Source organism: Corythoichthys intestinalis, chromosome 3 (assembly GCF_030265065.1).
Source record: "Corythoichthys intestinalis isolate RoL2023-P3 chromosome 3, ASM3026506v1, whole genome shotgun sequence".
NCBI classification, from domain to species: domain Eukaryota; kingdom Metazoa; phylum Chordata; class Actinopteri; order Syngnathiformes; family Syngnathidae; genus Corythoichthys; species Corythoichthys intestinalis.
The window spans coordinates 57,779,749-57,797,952 of record NC_080397.1 but is presented as its reverse complement, the minus strand read 5'-3'; the positions used below and the strand labels follow the sequence as shown (position 1 = coordinate 57,797,952).

At 38.9% G+C, this 18,204-nt stretch overlaps 1 protein-coding gene across 8 annotated transcripts in view; it reads left to right on the top strand.

Moving 5' to 3' along the window:
• Positions 1-1,283: 1,283 nt before the first annotated feature.
• Positions 1,284-18,204, top strand: part of git2a (G protein-coupled receptor kinase interacting ArfGAP 2a) — a 79,771-nt gene continuing 62,850 nt past the window's right edge. For all 8 annotated transcript variants that reach the window (XM_057831245.1, XM_057831244.1, XM_057831242.1 and 5 more), the window contains exons 1-5: positions 1,284-1,626; positions 13,138-13,271; positions 15,895-16,007; positions 16,105-16,210; positions 16,280-16,366. In XM_057831245.1, the coding sequence (XP_057687228.1) occupies positions 1,575-1,626; positions 13,138-13,271; positions 15,895-16,007; positions 16,105-16,210; positions 16,280-16,366 (492 nt within the window). In that variant the 5' untranslated portion in view covers positions 1,284-1,574. The remainder of the gene's footprint in view (positions 1,627-13,137; positions 13,272-15,894; positions 16,008-16,104; positions 16,211-16,279; positions 16,367-18,204) is intronic.

Here is an 18,204-nt window from a genome sequence, read left to right as displayed (position 1 = left end):
CTGTCACCCCAGGAGGATGCCTCTTCTGAAGGCGGTACACAAGAAAGCCCGCTCGTCTCATCAGACCATAGGACATGGTTCGAATAATCCATGTGCTTTGTTGACATGTCTTCAGCAAACTGTTTGCAGGCTTTCTTGGGTACCGTCTTCAGAAGAGGTTTCCTTCTGGGGTGACAGCTATGCACACCAATTTGATGTAGAGTGCGGCGTAAGGTCTGAGCACTAACAGGCTGACCCCCCACCTCTTCAATCTCTGCAGCAGTGCTGACAGCATTCCTGACACGAGTCACATGACATTTTGGAGGGTAAATGATAAGCAGTACTCAATTTGGACATTTAGGGATGTACATTTTTTCAAAGGGGTGTACTCACTTTTGTTGCCAGGGCTTTAGATATTAATGGGTATATTTTGAGGGAAAAATAAATTACCTTATTATATAAGCTGCACACAGACTACTTTTCATTGTATCAAAGTGTCATTTCGTCAGTGTTGTCCCATGAGAAGATATACATGAATATCTGCAGAAATGCGAGGGGTGTACTCACTTTTGTGATACAGTGTATATTCCATTTCACTGTGCATAATCATTTGTACTTATTTCTCTGAATGTATGTTACTTATATATTTATTATTTTTTTTAAAAAAGTACATGTTTACAATATGAACTTCAATTTTAATATACATCGTATGTTCTTAAGTAGTTAAAATTGAGATTTGGCATTTAGTATGTGAGGAAATGATGGAAAATAAAAATTAGGAGATGGCGGTTGGGGCTATAGCTGTTTTTGTTAACTTTTATTTTGCAAATCATTGAAAAAATACTATTTTGAATGAAAAATAAATAAATACATTTCTGACTCCGTGGCGACCTTCACATTGGGGAGTTCCGGCAAAATATTCTAGCCACTTTCACCCCAGGGCGTAATCAGTAATTATATTACTTTTTCAAGTAATCTGTGACAACACTGGTAAAATTTTTGCATCGCCTCTAAAATTCTCCATTTACACCCTCAAAAGACCGATGAAGCAGTTCACTTTTTTCCCTCAGTTATGTATTAAAGGCGGTATATCTCATAACAAATTCCACTAAAAATACATAGGTACTTTAATTATTCATCATTGAACTATATTAATGTCATGACAAAATAAAAAAAACAAGAGCATACTTGATATTTTTCTGAATATTGTGAGAAATGTTTCCTGTAAGACAAAGCTGGGGGCTTAGCACCCTCCACTCAACAGAACAGACAGCAGCTCCTGAAGCTCACTGACTGTAGTGTTGCGGCTCAGGCTGGCTGTCTACCACAGACCGCAGAGCGTCCCATTAATCGTACTGTTGTCGACTAGCCAGGTGCTAAGTCAGCTAACTTTAATCGGCATTCAACGCTGTGGAGGAATGGCGTTATAATGTTTTTCAAATCAGGCTCCATTAGACGTAGTGTATCTGTGTTTCTGGTTGCCTTTAATTGGCTAGCTTTTAGCTAACGCGGAAGGTATCTCCAGGGAGTCATCAATGATCAGCGTGATTGCCAAGCTACCCAGCTAATTTCTGCAAGCATTTCCGCCGTTAAGGATGTCCAAACGCATGAGGAACACGGAGGTGTGTGCAGACTGTTCCGTCCCAGGTAAGCAAACACATACAAAAGATCCCCATTAGCTCTTTTCCGTTTTCGACACATCACGTTGACGTGTGGTTTCTTCACACTCACTCCACTTCCGTATCGCAAGATTCTAATCGGATTGCTCGTGCCTTGCCCACCCAGGCTACTGTCAACTTTAAGGTTAAAGACGATGTGTGACAAGTTTAGCGTAGTTGACATCTAGCCGTGCTCCCTAGGGAGGATGCTATCTGACCTCAAGAGACCGCTTCCGGTCAGCTCTTGTTTGATTTCCATCATCACGCTGTTTAAATAGATCAATACCAAACAACGATCTGTCTGTGGCTTGGTTGACATTTTAAGAGCCGATGCTTGAACCGGAAATTAAGCATGGTAGTCCAACACGAGTGGTTTTATTGTGAATTTAAACGTTTAATGAATTTATAAGGTCATCTCCCACCCTATTTTGTCTTAGCATGTATGATATCATCCTGCATGACACTTCAGAAATTGTGAAATCCAATGCATTTACAGTCCAATTTCCAAAATCCAAAAGTATTTCAGACCCTGTCTATTAATACTTAAATTCTTGCTCGTGAAATCCCCTTTCAATAGTATGACGCTATGTTTTTCAGCAAGCACAGGAAGCCAAACAGGATGCTGCGACTGAATTGACTGAGTGTGTTCGATTCTGAAGTATTTCTCTGAGGAGGATATCCTGTAAAATCTATAGATTAAAAACCATCAACTTAATTAATAGAGAAAACATAGTTTATTCTTAAGTCTTTTTTTCTGATGTGTTAGGGTTTCGACAGCAGCTGGCCTCACTTGCCCCTCCCTGCAACCGTGACCAGTTGTTAGCTGTGCATATTTTTAGATTTTCAAGATCTGCTATTAAATTTAGCAGCACTTGTTGAGGAAAGCATAAAAGGGGGCCACCGGTGCAGAGGTCTTGAAGGATTGTAGTTTGGGTGAGACCTTTTCAAATTACAACCAGGGGCCATGAATTTGACAAGAAACCCTGCAGCTGTTGCCATAACACTTCAGCTGCTCTTATCCCAGACCGCATCAATCAATCGAATGTCTTGTTTAGGGCTGCAGCTATCGAATATTTTAGTAATAGATTAATCGATTGAAAATTCTATCGATTAATCGAGTAATCGGATAAAACATATATTTTTAGGTGAAGAGCAATTATGAATATACATGAGAAAACAAGACATTTCATCTAATATTGAACCATTTTCAGTCAATCAATGTCTTTATTTTCGATGTACATTGTTGAAAGCAGCCAACAATTTCATCTGAGATGTAACTAGAATTAAAAAATAAGACTAATTCACTGCTATCACTCAAAAAACTTTTAGATCTTATAAAAAAAATTATATACCAGAATTTTTGCACTATAAGGCGCACCTGACTATAAGCCGCCATCCACCAAATTTGACCCAAAAGCCGCATTTGTTCATAAATAAGCCCCACTGGACAATAAGCCGGATCTGTCCTCGCTGTATTATGGGATATTTACACCAAAAAATGTATCATAAGGCTGTCGTTAGACCAAATTAACCACCATGAAGCTTTGAACCAATTGGCCTGCAGAGCTTCATTGCTTCAAGAAGCTTCATTTGGACGTCACTGTTTTCTTGGGGTAGACACTCAACCTCTGCTGCCACCTGCTGTCAACACTGTTGTCGTCCAACATGCCTTCTAGCATGCATTGCAGTGCTACAGAGGTTTAAACAACAGTCAAAATTCATGTTCTAAGTTAACTTTCTTCAGTTACTGTTGTAGTTGTTTCATTAATTGCTAGTTATGGAATTTGCTAACACTTTATTTGACAGTGGTGCAATAAGACTTTCATAAGACCATCATAATTATGACATAACACTGCCATGAGCATTAATGAATGCTTAAGAAAGACATCATTTTGTTTCATCCGGCAAATTATCTAATTTTTGAATGGATGTAAAAGATCAGAGCTGGACATAAATTGAATTAGTGATACTTCATGACATCTGTCATAAGCATTCATTACTGCCCATGATAATGTCATGTCATAATTATGACGGTTTTATGGTAGTTTTATGACACCATTAAAGTGTTACCAATTAACCCAAATAAATCAACAAACAAGCCGCACTGGACTATAAGCCGCAGGATTCAAATTGAGGGAAAAAAGTAGCGGCATATAGTCCGAAAATTATGGTATATATTTCTTACCTAAAAATACCATTACGCTTGATAACACACATCACTTAAAAGTTAGGATTTTTCCCACATGTTTCAATTGAATTTCTATTTGTGTCAAGCTATTTTTAAGTTCTAGTTAAGTTTTAAGCTAGTCTAAACTTTAAGTCCTGATAGGATTTTGAGTTATTGCAGTGTTCAAAATAAATGTATGATACCGGCTGTATTAGAGCACATTAGGGACCAGTGCTACTTGGTGTATTATCCAGCAATGACTACTGAGCTAAAATTGATAGTTAGCATTATTAAATATTTATTTTACACCCTCATCACTCCACAACGCTATGTTATGTTAAAGCCTGTATGTAAGACACATTAGCCACGCATCGACAGTGGTCATAATTAATAGAAACCTAGACCTCCGCAGGGCTAACGTTACGTGAGCTAGTGACAGTAACGTTAATCTCATTTATTAGCGCTCTTTATTAGCGCTTAGCGCTCTACTGCTTTAAGATGGCGGCTGTTTACTAACGCCGCTGACTCTGTCATTTTGCATCTAGTTCAACATACATGTGATCTCTATGAGACGCATCAGATGCAACCTGCTACCAACGTAGCATCATGCGGGCTAGTTTTTAGCAACGTCGGCGTCTTTTGTAGCGTGTGTCGGCTGCAGTAAGTTTTTTTTTTTTTTGCTTCTTCCTCTACGCACGTGACATCAGTGGGTTGTCCCGCATTAAAAGTAGTCCGAGCAAAACGTGATGCTTAGAACTGCCAAAATAAACGATTACTCGAGGTGAATAAAATTACTCGGATCAGTTTTTAAACTCGAGTTACTCGAGTTGCTAGAGTATTCTTTTCAGCTCTAGTCTTGTTCTTTATTTGCTGTAGCAGAGGACCATGTTGTTTTTGGCAGCCCTTTTAATTTTCGTCTTAGTCTTATGACGAAAATACTTATTAGTCTTAGTTATATCAAAATGTTTTCGTCTTAGTCCAGTTTTAGTCAAAGAAAACTTGGACAAATTTCGTCTACAGTCCCTGACAAGTCTTGTCGCTTATCCATTTTGTAGAAACAATTGCTAATAACCTGACTTTTAATTATTCAATTGGTTTCAGAAATGGCTCATATGAAAGCTAAGACCCTCCCAAATGATGTTGAATGTACACAAATATATTTTGTCTCTCATGGTTGAGGTTTACCCAGGTTGACAATTACAGGCCTCTCTAATATTTTTCAAGTGGGAGAACTTGACTAAATACTTATTTGCCCCACTGTATAATTGTTTCACTGAAAAAAGATTTATCATTTAATGAAGACATAAAGGTCAAATTTTGGCAAAACAAAAGTTTTGTCACCTACAGAAAGTAGTGTGAAAATTGAACAAAAAATGTACTTCAGATACAAAAATGTGTTACATAACATAGGCGAATTAAGTTGTTGTGCTGTGAGATCCAAATTTAATATTTTGTATGACTTCCATGTGCTTCGACAAGGATTCATACAATTTATTGATAAAGTCATCAGGAACATCAAAGAAAGCAGTCTTGCATGCCTCCCTGAGTTCATCAACATTCTTGGGTTTCGTCTTCCATGCTTCCTCTTTCATCCTATCCCAGACATGCTCAATGATGTTCATGTCTGGTGACTGGGCTGGCCAGTCCTGGAGGATCTTGATCTTCTTTGCCTTGAGGAACTTTGAGGTAGAGATTGAAGTATGCGATGGAGCACCATCCTGCTGCAGAATTTGTCCCTTTTTATGGTTAGGAATTAGTGATGCACGATAATACTTTTTCAACCGATACCGATAACCGATAATTTCCTCCTCATTCCTACCGATAACCGATAATGTCAAGCCGATAATTCTATTAAAAGATTGATGTAAAATTTTAAACAAAAGAAAATATTACTGTGCAAAAATATAATTTATTGCTTTTTTTTTCCCAACATAAAATATGAACAAGTCGTCAATTCCAACATCTAAATAATGACATTGTCTGACATTGTGTAATGGTAAACTTTTGGCAACAATTACTTACAGAGTAAAATACCTAAGTTGCACAAAAATGCCTTTAAAAGTAAGCCATTCCTAACATAACATTAATACACTGCAAAACACACTTCCTTAAAACTAGTCAGTTTTAAGTGTAAATCTATTGGAAATAAGTGAAATTATCTGCCAGCACTTCATGTGTATTTCTCTCAGATTTCTTGGAAGAAAAATAGCTAGCTGAAAATAATCTCAACAGCCTTATTTTAAGCAATACATTATTATACTTAATCCTAAAAAAAACTTGGAAGAAGAAAAGATTTTGAATATTTGTGGCTACAGAATATTATTGTTATTTCATTACAACAGGAATGTGCATATTTAAATTAATAAGTGTTAATAAGTGCCAATAAGTTTAGATTATCTACTGTGACTGTAATTGAGCAGACAAATAAGTTAAATTAATTTGAAAAGTGATTGCTAATGTTATATGCTTTGTTGCATACTGTGAAAATGATGAACTCAAAAGAGCGAGATGTCATGTGCCCATTCTGCAGCGCTTTGTTTACATTTGCGGCACTCACGAGTCGCGACATTCGCTTTACAGCAGCTAAACTGATAAACGGCAGTACTATTTGGATGCAGTTGGAGCTCGCATCTCTGTGCGTGTTGTTTTGTGCCTGAGTTTTGTTAAGCCGAAAATAAAGGCGGCATTACAAAGTCATCTGACCGCTCGTCATTTTACATACTGAATGTATTATTGACGGGCTGACTTCGTTTTCTCCATGTTTAAATTATCATCTAAACACTGTGCCGTCATGATAAGCTTGCTTACTGGACATCACTTTTCCAAATGTAGTGGTGAAAATGTGATTGGCATGTTTTTCATGAAGAATGGTGGTCGTATAAACTGCATTATTTTTTTATCCAGGGCTTTGGCTCTCGGGTCATTTCGGTAAAAAAAAAATCGTGTCTCGTCTCGGCGGCGGCTACGTTCGTACCGGATAATCCGCCAGCACCGGCCGGTTTGCCGCGGCGTATTCGGGGCCTGGCTCTGCTCACACGCCGTGAGGGAACGCTCGAGAAACCGGGGTGTTCGCCGGAGGTCCTGAAGCCGGGGAACCGGGCTCTGCCCGCCCCGCCGATGGCGAGGCGGCGGCGGCCTGCCGGACCGGTCAGAGCGGCGGGCTCCGTCGGAAGACGGCTACTTGCCGACTATCGGTCTCCAGTCGTGCCGGTGTTTAGCCTTAGATGCGAGTTTACCACCCGCCTTGGGCTGCTTTCCCAAACAACCCGACTCTGAATCGTCACAAGCCCCTAGTTTAACTTAGTGTTTACAATAGCTTTAGCATTCCCGCTAGCAGCAGCAGCCTGGCATTCGTTCCAAAAATCTTTGTGATGCAGTTTCAAATGGATGCTGGGTTAGTGATTTTGAATGAGGACGCTTTCTTTCGGCCTCTTGGAACTTCTGCGGTACATGTTTCGCAAATGGCGAGAGCGTCGTTTTTTTAGTAACAGCCGCCATAATATTCAACTATTTCTTGTCGTGTAACTCCGCCTCCTCAACCCCTCCTCCCTCAGGGGCTTCAGAGAGGGGAGGGGTTGAGGAGGCGGCGTGCTGAATTCTTCGGTTGTGCACATTTGGAGGCTAAATCAAGTATATAATTATCGGATTACATTATCGGTTGAATTTTTTATTATCTGGATTATCTGTGTGACGTCATAATTGCCATTATCGGCCGATAATTATCGGCCACCGATATTATCGTGTATCTTTATTAGGAATGTAAGAGGCAGCTAAGATTTCTTGACATTTTTTAGACTATCTCTCAGGGTGCAGACAATTAAAAACCGTGTGGCATTTGCCAAGGCCCACAGCCTGTCAAAAGGATGGACGCTGGAAAAGTGGAAAAAGGTGTATTTTTCAGATGAATCTTTCATTGAATTACACCACAGTCGCCGCAAATATTGCAGGAGACCTACTGGAGCCCGCATGGATCCGAGATTCACTCAGAAAACAGTGAAGTTTGGTGGTTGCAAAATCCAGTATGGGGATGTGCGAGAGATCTGCAGGGTGGAAGGCAACATAAATAGTCTGAAATATCAACAAATCTTAGCTGCCTCTTACATTCCTAACCATAAAAAGGGACAAATTCTGCAGCAGGATGGTGCTCCATCGCATACTTCAATCTACATCAAAGTTCCTCAAGGCGAAGAAGATCAAGATCCTGCAGGACTGGCCAGCCCAGTCACCAGACATGAACATCATTGAGCATGTCTGGGGTAGGATGAAAGAGGAAGCATGGAAGACGAAACCCAAGAATGTTGATGAACTCTGGGAGGCATGCAAGACTGCTTTCTTTGATCTTCCTGATGACTTCATCAATAAATTGTATGAATCCTTGCTGAACTGCATCGATGCAGTCCTTCAAGCCCATGGAAGTCATACAAAATATTAAATTTGGATCTTACAGCACCTCTACTTACTTCGTTTATGTAATGTAACATATTTTTGTATTTGAAGTACATTTTTTGTTCAATTTTCACTATACTTTCTGTAGGCGACAAAACTTTTGTCTTGCCAAAATTTGACCTTTATGTCTTCATTAAATGATAAATCTGTTTTCAGTGAAACCAATATTTTTGTACATTCAACATCATTTGGGAGGGTCATTTCTGAAACCAATTGAATAATTCAAAGTCAGGTTATTAGCAATTTTTTGTATTGTTTCATGAGGATAATACACACTCAACAGAAAAACAGCACATTATTTGCAATTAATTAAACTCACCCGGATGCCACGAACTGTATGTAAAAAAATTTCCGAGATTTTAAGACGACACTCGCTAAAATTTGATAGCCATCTAAAGTCCGTCACTAAATCCGCTTATTACCACCTAAAAAATATAACCAGAATTAAGGGGCTTCTGACTCAACAAGACATGGAAAAACTTATGCATGCATTCGTTTTCAGCAGATTGGACTACTGCAACGGTATATTTACAGGTCTTGATAAAAAATCAGTCAGGAAGCTGCAGCTAGTACAGAATGCTGCAGCCAGAGTCCTCACAAATACAAGGAAGCTGGACCACATTACACCGGTTTTGAAATCGCTACACTGGCTTCCAGTGAGTCAAAGGATAGACTATAAAATACTACTGCTCGTCTACAAAACACTTAATGGCCTTGGACCAAAATACATGCTTGACTTGTTAGATTCCTATGAGACATCTAGACCCCTAAGGTCGTCTGGAACGGGTCTTCTGCATGTTCCAAGAACAAGAACCAAGCAGGGTGAGGCAGCATTTAGTTATTATGCTCCTCACCTCTGGAACAAGTTACCCGAAGGTCTGAAGTATGCTCAAACCGTTAGCTCATTTAAATCAGGGCTAAAAACGCTTTTGTTTAGCACTGCATATCCATAACTGTCTATATATTTCAATCTACCTGCCTTCTATTCCTCTTGTGCTTATCTCCATTGCTGATTTCAATGATTATTATTAGTAGTAGTTTTTGCTTTATTTCTATTTTTGTTTTATTTTTATTTATTTATTTTTATTCTGTGATTAAATGCGATCTTTTGTCTTGGTTTTTACGTTGTGTTGATTTAAATGTGATTTTTATGGTTTTCATGTGATGTAAAGCACTTTGAATTGCCTTGTGTTGAATTGTGCTATATAAATAAATTTGCCTTGCCTTGCCTTGCCTAAATGCTAATGCTAACGCGAACGCTATGCTAACGCTACAAGTTAGTTCAATGTGAGAGGATCTCTTAGCACAGACAAGATAAGAAAACAAAACTTACCAAGCAGGACCTGACAAATGTGTTTCACAAAAGGAGCCTGGAATTGGCACATGAGTAAGCCTATGTGTGGGGCGGGAGGGCCGGGGGGAGGCGCAGCACATCACACGAGTGACAATTAAGAAAATATCACACATTGTGAACTTACGATGGCAAATTTTCATCTTGTTCTCGTCTCGTCAGACAACAACTGGCATTCATCTCATTACGCTTTAGACTCTCAAGACAGCTCGTCATCGTGACATCATCGTCATGTTAAAATTGTTGCTTGATGAGATATTTACGATTTTTCATTATTTTCATCGTTGACAAAAACAACACTGCACAAATATAGTGTTTAGATCAGACCGGATATTTCTTTTGGTTGTATTTTTAACATTTCAAATAGCCCTTAAAAGCCCTCATAGTTGTCATCTGCATCTGGTATTGTTGCCTAAGTACTGTATCGCTCACAAGGAAGTTATGTGTTCATCAGCGATGGTTGGTTCAGTGTTGAAAGTTTGTGTGCAACTGCCAGTTGCCTTTTGTTGACATTACAACTTTGATTTTCTCTTTAAGTCGCAGATCATTATTGTAAATTGGAAGCTGTTAAAGCAGTTTAAAAAGAAAAAATGCTTTATAAATGAGCGTGCATAATCTACGTGCTTTAAAAAAAGTAAATCGGCTTACAAAATCAGATGAATTTTTTTTTGTCGACCCCAATCAATGAATGCTTATGAGAGATGTCATTAAGTGTCATCCGGCAAATTAGCTCACTTTTAAATGGATGTCAAAAAGATCCGGACTGGACATAAATGGAGATGACATTTATTGACATCTGTCATAAGCATTGATTAATGCCTATTACAGTGTTATGTCATAATAATGACGGCCTTATGACAGTCTTATGTCGCCGCTGTCAAATAAAGTGTTACCTATTAACTCAATCAAGGAATAAGCCACACTGGACTAAATGGCCCGATCGGCCCGATTTCCAATCCCTACATTTACAGTGTATCACAAAAGTGAGCACACCCCTCGCATTTCTGCAGATATTTACGTATATCTTTTCATGGGACAACACGGACAAAATGACACTTTGACACAATGAAAAGTAGTCTGTATGCAGCTTATATAATAGAGTTAATTTATGTATCCTCTAAATAACTTAAAATATAGCCATTAATATCTACCGTAATTTCTGGACTATAAGGCGCAACTGACTATAAACCGCCAGCACCAAATTTGACATGAAAACGGCATTTGTTCATAGATAAGCCGCACTGGACTATAAGACGCAGTTGTCCTCATTGTATTATGGGATATTTACACCAAAAGATATTAACTGGTAACACTTCATTTCACAAAGGCATTATAGGACTGTCATGAAACCAAATGAACCACCATGAAGCTTTGAACCAATTGGCTGCAAAGTCTTATTGTTTCAAAAATCTTTATTTGGCCATCACTGCTCCCTTGGGGGAGACAGTCAACCTCTGCTGCCACCTGCTGTCAACACTGTTGTCATCCAACATTCCTCCTAGCATGCATTGCGGCACTACAGATGTAAATAACAATCAAAATTCATGTTCTGTGCTAATTATTTCTTCAGTTGCTGTTCCAGTTGTTTCATTAATTGCTAGCTATTGTATTTGGTAACATTTTCTTGGATAGTGGTGCCATAATACTGTCATAATTATTACATGACACTGTCATAAGCATTATTGAATGCTTATAATAGACGTCGGTTAGTGTCATCCAGCAATTTATCTCACTTTTGAATGGACGTAAAAGATCTGAGCTGGACATATATGGAGTTAGTGACATAATATGCCACATGACACATATTGACATCTGTCATAAGCATGCAGTAATGCCCATGATAGTGTCATGTCATAAGTATGACGTTCTTATGACAGTCTTATGATGCCGCTGTCAAATAAAGTGTTACCTATTAACCCAAATAAATCATCAAATAAGCCGCACTGGACTATAAACCGCAGGATTCAAAATGAGGGAAAAAAGTAGCGGCTTATAGTCCGAAAATTAGGGTAATCCCCTGGCAACAAAAGTGAGTGCACCCCTTAGTGAAAGTTGTCAATATTAACATACAGTACAACATATCAACTTTCAATATTTTGTGTGGCCACCACTATTATCCAGATCTGCCTTTACCCTCCTGGGCATGGAGTTGACCAGAGCTTCACAGGTTGCCACTGGAATGCTCTTCCACCCATCTATGGCGACGTTGCGGAGCTGCCGGATATTTGAGACTTTGCGCACCTCCACCTTCCGCTTGAGGATCCCCCAAAGATGTTTTATTGGGTTCTAGTCTAGAGGCATGCTTGGCCAGTCCATCACCTTTACCCTCAGCCTCTTCAGTAAAGCAGTGGTCATCTTGGAGGTGTGTTTGGGGTCATTGTCATGCTGGAACACTGCCCTGCGACCCAGTTTCTGGAGGAAGGGGATCATTCTCTGCTGCAGTATTTCACAGTACATGTTTCCCTCAATGGAATGTAACTCTCCAACACCTGCAGCACTCATGTAGCCCCAGACCATGACATTTCCACCGCCATGCCTGACTGTAAGCACGATGCACTTCATTTTGTACTCCTCACCTGGTCGCCGCCACACATGCTTGAGACCATCCGAACCAAACAAATTAATCTTAGTCTCATCAGACCATAGGACCAGTTATCCATGCGCTTTGTTGACATGTCTTAAGCAAATTGTTTGCGTGCTTTCTTGTGTACCGTCTTCAGAAGAGGCTTCTTCCTGGGGAGACAGCCATGCACACCAATTTGATGTAGAGTGCGGCGTATGGTCTGATCACTAACGGGCTGACCCCCAACCTCTTCAATCTCTGCATCAATGCTGACAGATCACCTGCGATGATCTTTCAAAGAAAGCATTTGGATGTGACGCTCAGCACGTGCGCTCAGCTTTTTTGGACGACCAACACGAGGCCTGTTCTGAGTGGACCCCGCTCTTTTAAAACGTTGGATGATCTTAGCCACTTTGCTGCAGCTCAGTTTCAGGGTGTTGGCAATCTTCTTGTAGCCTTGGTCATCTTCATGTTGCGCAAAACAATAAATCTTTTAAGATCCTCAGAGAGTTCTTTGCCATATGGTTCCATGTTGGAACTCTCAGTGAGCAGTATGAGAGAGTGTGAGAGCTTCACTACAAATTTGAACACACCTGCTCCCTATGCACACCTGGACCCAATAACAGTAATGAGTCACTTGACATTTTGGAGGGAAAAATGACAAGCAGTACTCAATTTGGACATTTAGGGATGTAGTTTCTAAGGGGTGTACTCACTTTTGTTGCCAGGGGTTTAGATATTAATGGCTATATTTTGAGTTATTTTGAGGGGGAAATAAATTAACTCTATTATATAAGCTGCACACAGACTACTTTTCATTGTGTCAAAGTGTCATTTTGTCAATGTTGTCCCATGAAAAGATATACTTAAATATCTGCAGAAATGCGAGGGGTGTACTCCCTTTTGTGACACACTGTAGGTCTCATGTAGTAACAATGAGATGCCAATAAATATTGTGTTTCCTTCTTTACAGAACCCCGCTGGGCCTCAGTAAATAGGGGGGTGTTTATTTGTGATGAGTGTTGCAGTGTTCATCGAAGTCTGGGCAGGCACAGCTCACAAGTTCGCCATCTGACTCACACGCCATGGCCTCCTACACAGCTACAAGTAACGTTTACGCTTACTTCTTTCCTATTGTTTTGTTTGTTTGTTTAACAGTAAAGCCACAAAAAATATTAAACACTACATATTGATAGTCAGGACAGTTTTAATCCAGGGTTGAGAAATGGATATAATGAGAAAATATGCCCAAATAAATGACCAGGTGTATAGTGTAGTACATACAGTACAGCTGAAACTAATCTGGTTCATATTGTTTGACAGGAAGTTGTTGACCAAATTTTCCCCTGTTATAGGTCAGTTAGGATGATTAAAACAAGTGCAGGTAGTCCCCAGGTTACGAACGAGGTCCGTTCCTACGCTGGTGACGTAACCCGAATTAACCCTTTAAGTACCCCTAGATACCCTCTAAATCTCAAAATAACTATTCAAAAACACGTCTCTCATTGTACTGTCTTTGCCAAGATGTTGGAGCTAAGTCCTAGCTAGATTGCGAGCTAAGCTCCGAAATGACGATGTCAGACGTCTGTGTGGTTTGCTGACTTTATTCAGCAGCTCATGACGTCAACACTTGCAGAATCTTCAATAACAGCAATTCAAGTTTGCGTTTATAACTAGCTGCTGATACAGCAATGACAATCTACACTAACGACCGGTTAGTGTCCGCGCATTATCAAAAACAATTGCATAAACAAGTTTTCGACTACAATTGGAAAAAGCACTATCGACAGTACAGAAGGTGTTATATCCAGGTGTTGCTTCTGTAGATGCTTCACAAGCAACAAATGTCCGCGCAGGATTCCAGCTGTCATCTTTGCCCTCTCCCTCACTCGGCTGCGCGACTCGCTTCTTCATGTGTTCTCGTGCGCTCTTCTTCGTGTGTATATGCGCTCTTACTCACGTGCGGAAGTTCTACCTTCTCTACGCTTCTTCCAGTAAAAGCATGCATCACAAAACAAATGTCAAAATTATTATTAAAAAGATAAAAAATAGAACAATTAATAATTAAATTACATTAAATGACATAAGTCGGGTACGTCGTAACTAGTGTTATCACTCGCCACGTTATCTGCCTCTTTAACAAGCTTACGTTATGTATTTGTTTTACAAACGCAACACACACTAAACACGCTGGACTGAACTCTCGTAGCTGGTGGGAAAAGTTCACGACAGCGTTTACTTTAAATTCTGTTTAAAGTGATGGATGATGATCACGTAAATGTGAAATCATGTTGGGGGTCCTGCTGTCCTTCCACCTCAAAGCCGCACCCGTCTGTTTCTTTTTGCTAGCTGAAGTACTCCCATACTAGCGACTTTTCTTTAAGGGGGGGAAAAAAGCTCAGGTGTAGTTTCAACACCTTCAGTTGAAAGTCTATTGTCATATGCTGGTGTTGTGCAGTAATGAGCAGATGTGACTGGCGTTTGCTAGCTTTTTTTAATGTGCGCGCACACGCTGGATATCATGAAATAGCAAACTAGATGTGCTACGTACCATGCCATTGGCTACGTGAGCCCAGAGTGATTATGGGACATGTAGTCCATATACTACATCGATGAATTATAAACCGCCATGACTGAATGGAAGTTAAAAAGGCCAAATCAATCCATACCAGTGACTATAGATAATGCTGCAAATATTGGTAATTCAGTACGTGACACAGATGGATTTGGACCACAAATAGGATGTCTTGCTCATGTAGTAAATCTAGCTGCTAAGAAAGCTGTAGCAATCAACAGTGTGCGCCGCCTCACTTTACGAAAAGTAAAGATTGTTCTCAGCAATTTTATGCAAAATTTCTTCAGAGCAGTAAGAAGTAAGCACATAAATATTATGCACTAAATTGCATGTTTATATGATGGCATTTTTAATTTTTGCTCGTTAGCAAAAACAAAAAACAAAAAACGAAACAAAACAAGCATTAAATGTATTGAATCGGATCGAAACTCGTGTCCCCCGTATCGAAAATCGTACCGAACTATGAGTTAACTGTATCGTTGCATCCCTATGGAACGCCATAGCAGAAGCTATGAGGGGAAAGTTTTCATTTGCCTAAATGCTTAAGTTATTAAGAGCAATTTTTTTTTTTTTCTTGAAAAATACATTTTATTTATTCTGTGTTTCTGTGCGGTATTAATATTGTTGTCTTTTACTGAAGAAGCATGGTCTGTTATTTTTTAGTTGTGATTTCTTAAAAGTATTTTTGAATTTAAGTATTTATCGCGTTTAAATGGGTGTACTTGATCTATTAATATATACTGTATTCTCACTGTGTTATTGTAAATTGGTTTAAAAAAAATTGTGGGGGGCGCAATAATATCGCATATCGCAATAATTTATTAGATAAATTATCGCACACTAAAATTTATTATCAACAGGCCTACCGAGAGGGCTGGCAGCATCTGTTCATTTGCTGACAGACCTCCCATTTCAAACGAATTGGACTTCTGATGCTGTAATGACAGCCAAGTAGTTAACAAATAAAGGTGTTCATACTAATTTACCTAAAGTGGAAATATGTTTTTCGGATATCATGCCAGACAGTAAGAAAAAAATATTGTATGAAAACTTCCACTGTAAGTGTATTAATTTTGGCTTAAGTCAGAGTGAGTTAATGCATTCCTGTGAATCACCAGAGCAAAGTTTTTACTGTTTGTATTTCATTTCACCTAGATGGTTCAGATGTTATACAGCAACGGCGCTAATTCAATTTGGGAGCACTCTCTTCTGGACCCAGCGTCTGTAATGAGTGGAAAACGCAAGGCCAACCCCCAAGACAAATTGCAGTGAGTTGTTCTTATTTTAAACAATTACATTTTCTTTGCATGACGTGCACTCTTTATTACTTGCCTCTCTGTGACCTCTGTTCTATTTCATGTGTAGCCCCAACAAATCAGAATTCATCAAAGCTAAATATCAGATGTTGGCATTTGTCCACCGCATACCTTGTCGGGAGGATGACAGCTCAACAGCCAAGGACTTGAGCAAGGTAAGGGGAACCACTGCTACTGCTCGCTAAGAAAGTTATACCAATTTATTGTTTTCTTCTTTCTTCTAGCAACTCCATTCAAGTGTTCGCACTGGGAATCTTGAGACCTGTTTGAGGTTGCTCTCCCTAGGAGCTCAAGCAAACTTTTTTCACCCTGTAAGATTCCTGCCATTTTATAACTAAACTAACCTACTGTAGGTGCCTATCTAATTCATTCACTGCTATTTGTGACGATAGATGTCAAATCAATTTCAACTGTGAGGTTTGCTTGCTAGTTTTTAATAGCCCTGTTAATTTTTGTTTTAGTCTTTTGGACGAAAATACTTATTCGTCTTAGTCGTACAGGTAGTCCTCTGTTTATGAACGAGTTCGGCTCCTACGCTAGCAACGTAATACGAATTTCCGCGCTAGTGCGAAATAAACCTTTAAGTACTCTTAATCTCAAAATAACTATCCAAAAAAACATGTATTATACGTCATATTTATAAAATAAGATATTTCTTCCCTCCCTTAACATCGATTACACCATAGATCTTCTTAGAACTGACATTTATTTGTCACCGTCAAACTATGAACACACTATAAGAAAATACAATCTTGACAGAGTGTAAAATAATGCTATAAAGTACCGTATCGGCCCGAATATAAGACGGTGTTTTTTGCATTGAAATAAGACTGAAAAAGAGGGGGTCGTTTTATATTCGCGGTCGAGACATTACACCCATTCACGACTCTGGATGGCGCCAGATATCATTGAAGCGATGTTCTGTCATGACAGATCTCAGCTACTCTCAAGTTTAACCAGTTCGCATTATTTTATTGCAATGTTTTTCCATATCCAGATGTGTTTCAAGACTACAGTTACAGTTAGACTTCACTTTGATTGGTTAATGCAGTTATTGCAATTTTGTTGTTTTATCACAATAGATTGGTTTATTTGCATTTCAAAAACCAGAAGCCATTCATGTACAAATGTGATTGCACTTTAGTTTACATATTTAAATGTTCAGATTAGGGCTGTCAAAATTATCGCGTTAACGAGCGGTAATTAATTTTTTAAATTAATCCCATTAAAATATTTGATGCAATTAACGCACAAATGCCCCGCGCAAACAGATTAAAATGACAGCACAGTGAAAGGTGTACTTGTTGTGCTTTTCGGAGTTTTGCCGCCCTCTGCTGGCGCTCGGGTGTGACTGATTTTATAGGCTTCAGCACCCATGAGCATTGTGTAAGTAATTATTGACATCAACAATGGCGGGCTACCAGTTTATTTTTTGATTGAAAATTTTACAAATTTTATTAAAACGAAAACATTAAGAGGGGCTTTAATATAAAATTTATATAACTTGTTTTTACATTTATCTTTTAAGAACTACAAGTCTTTCTATCCATGGATCACTTTAACAGAATGTTGATAATGGTAATGCCATCTTGTTGATTTATTGTTATAATAAAGAAATACAGTACTAATGTACTGTATGTTGAATGGATATATCCATCTTGTGTCTTATCTTTCCATTCCAACAATAATTTACAGAAACATATGGCATATTTTATAACTGGTTTGAATTGCAATTAATTACGATTAATTAATTTTTAAGCTGTAATTAACTCGATTAAAAATTTTAATCGTTCGACACCCCTAGTTCAGATATTAAGATCTGAATGAGGCAAAATAACATGCTTTTTCTCTCAAATATATTGTTATAATCATTTGTTTTGGATGTATTGTATTTATTTTCTGTACAAAAATGAATTTGTTGTTCAAAAAGTCTTTTTTTTTCCAAACTTGAGTCTTGAAAAAGAGGGGGTCGTCTTATAAACAGGGCCGTCTTATATTCGGGCCAATACGTTAAATCAGTAGAGACATATTTGCTTACAGAAACATATCTCAAATTCTCAATGGCTACTCTATAAAACCGAGGGAAATAAGGTCCAAATCTTGGGCAATACAACAAGGAAAACGGCAGCTATTAGTGGTGCAGGTCCAG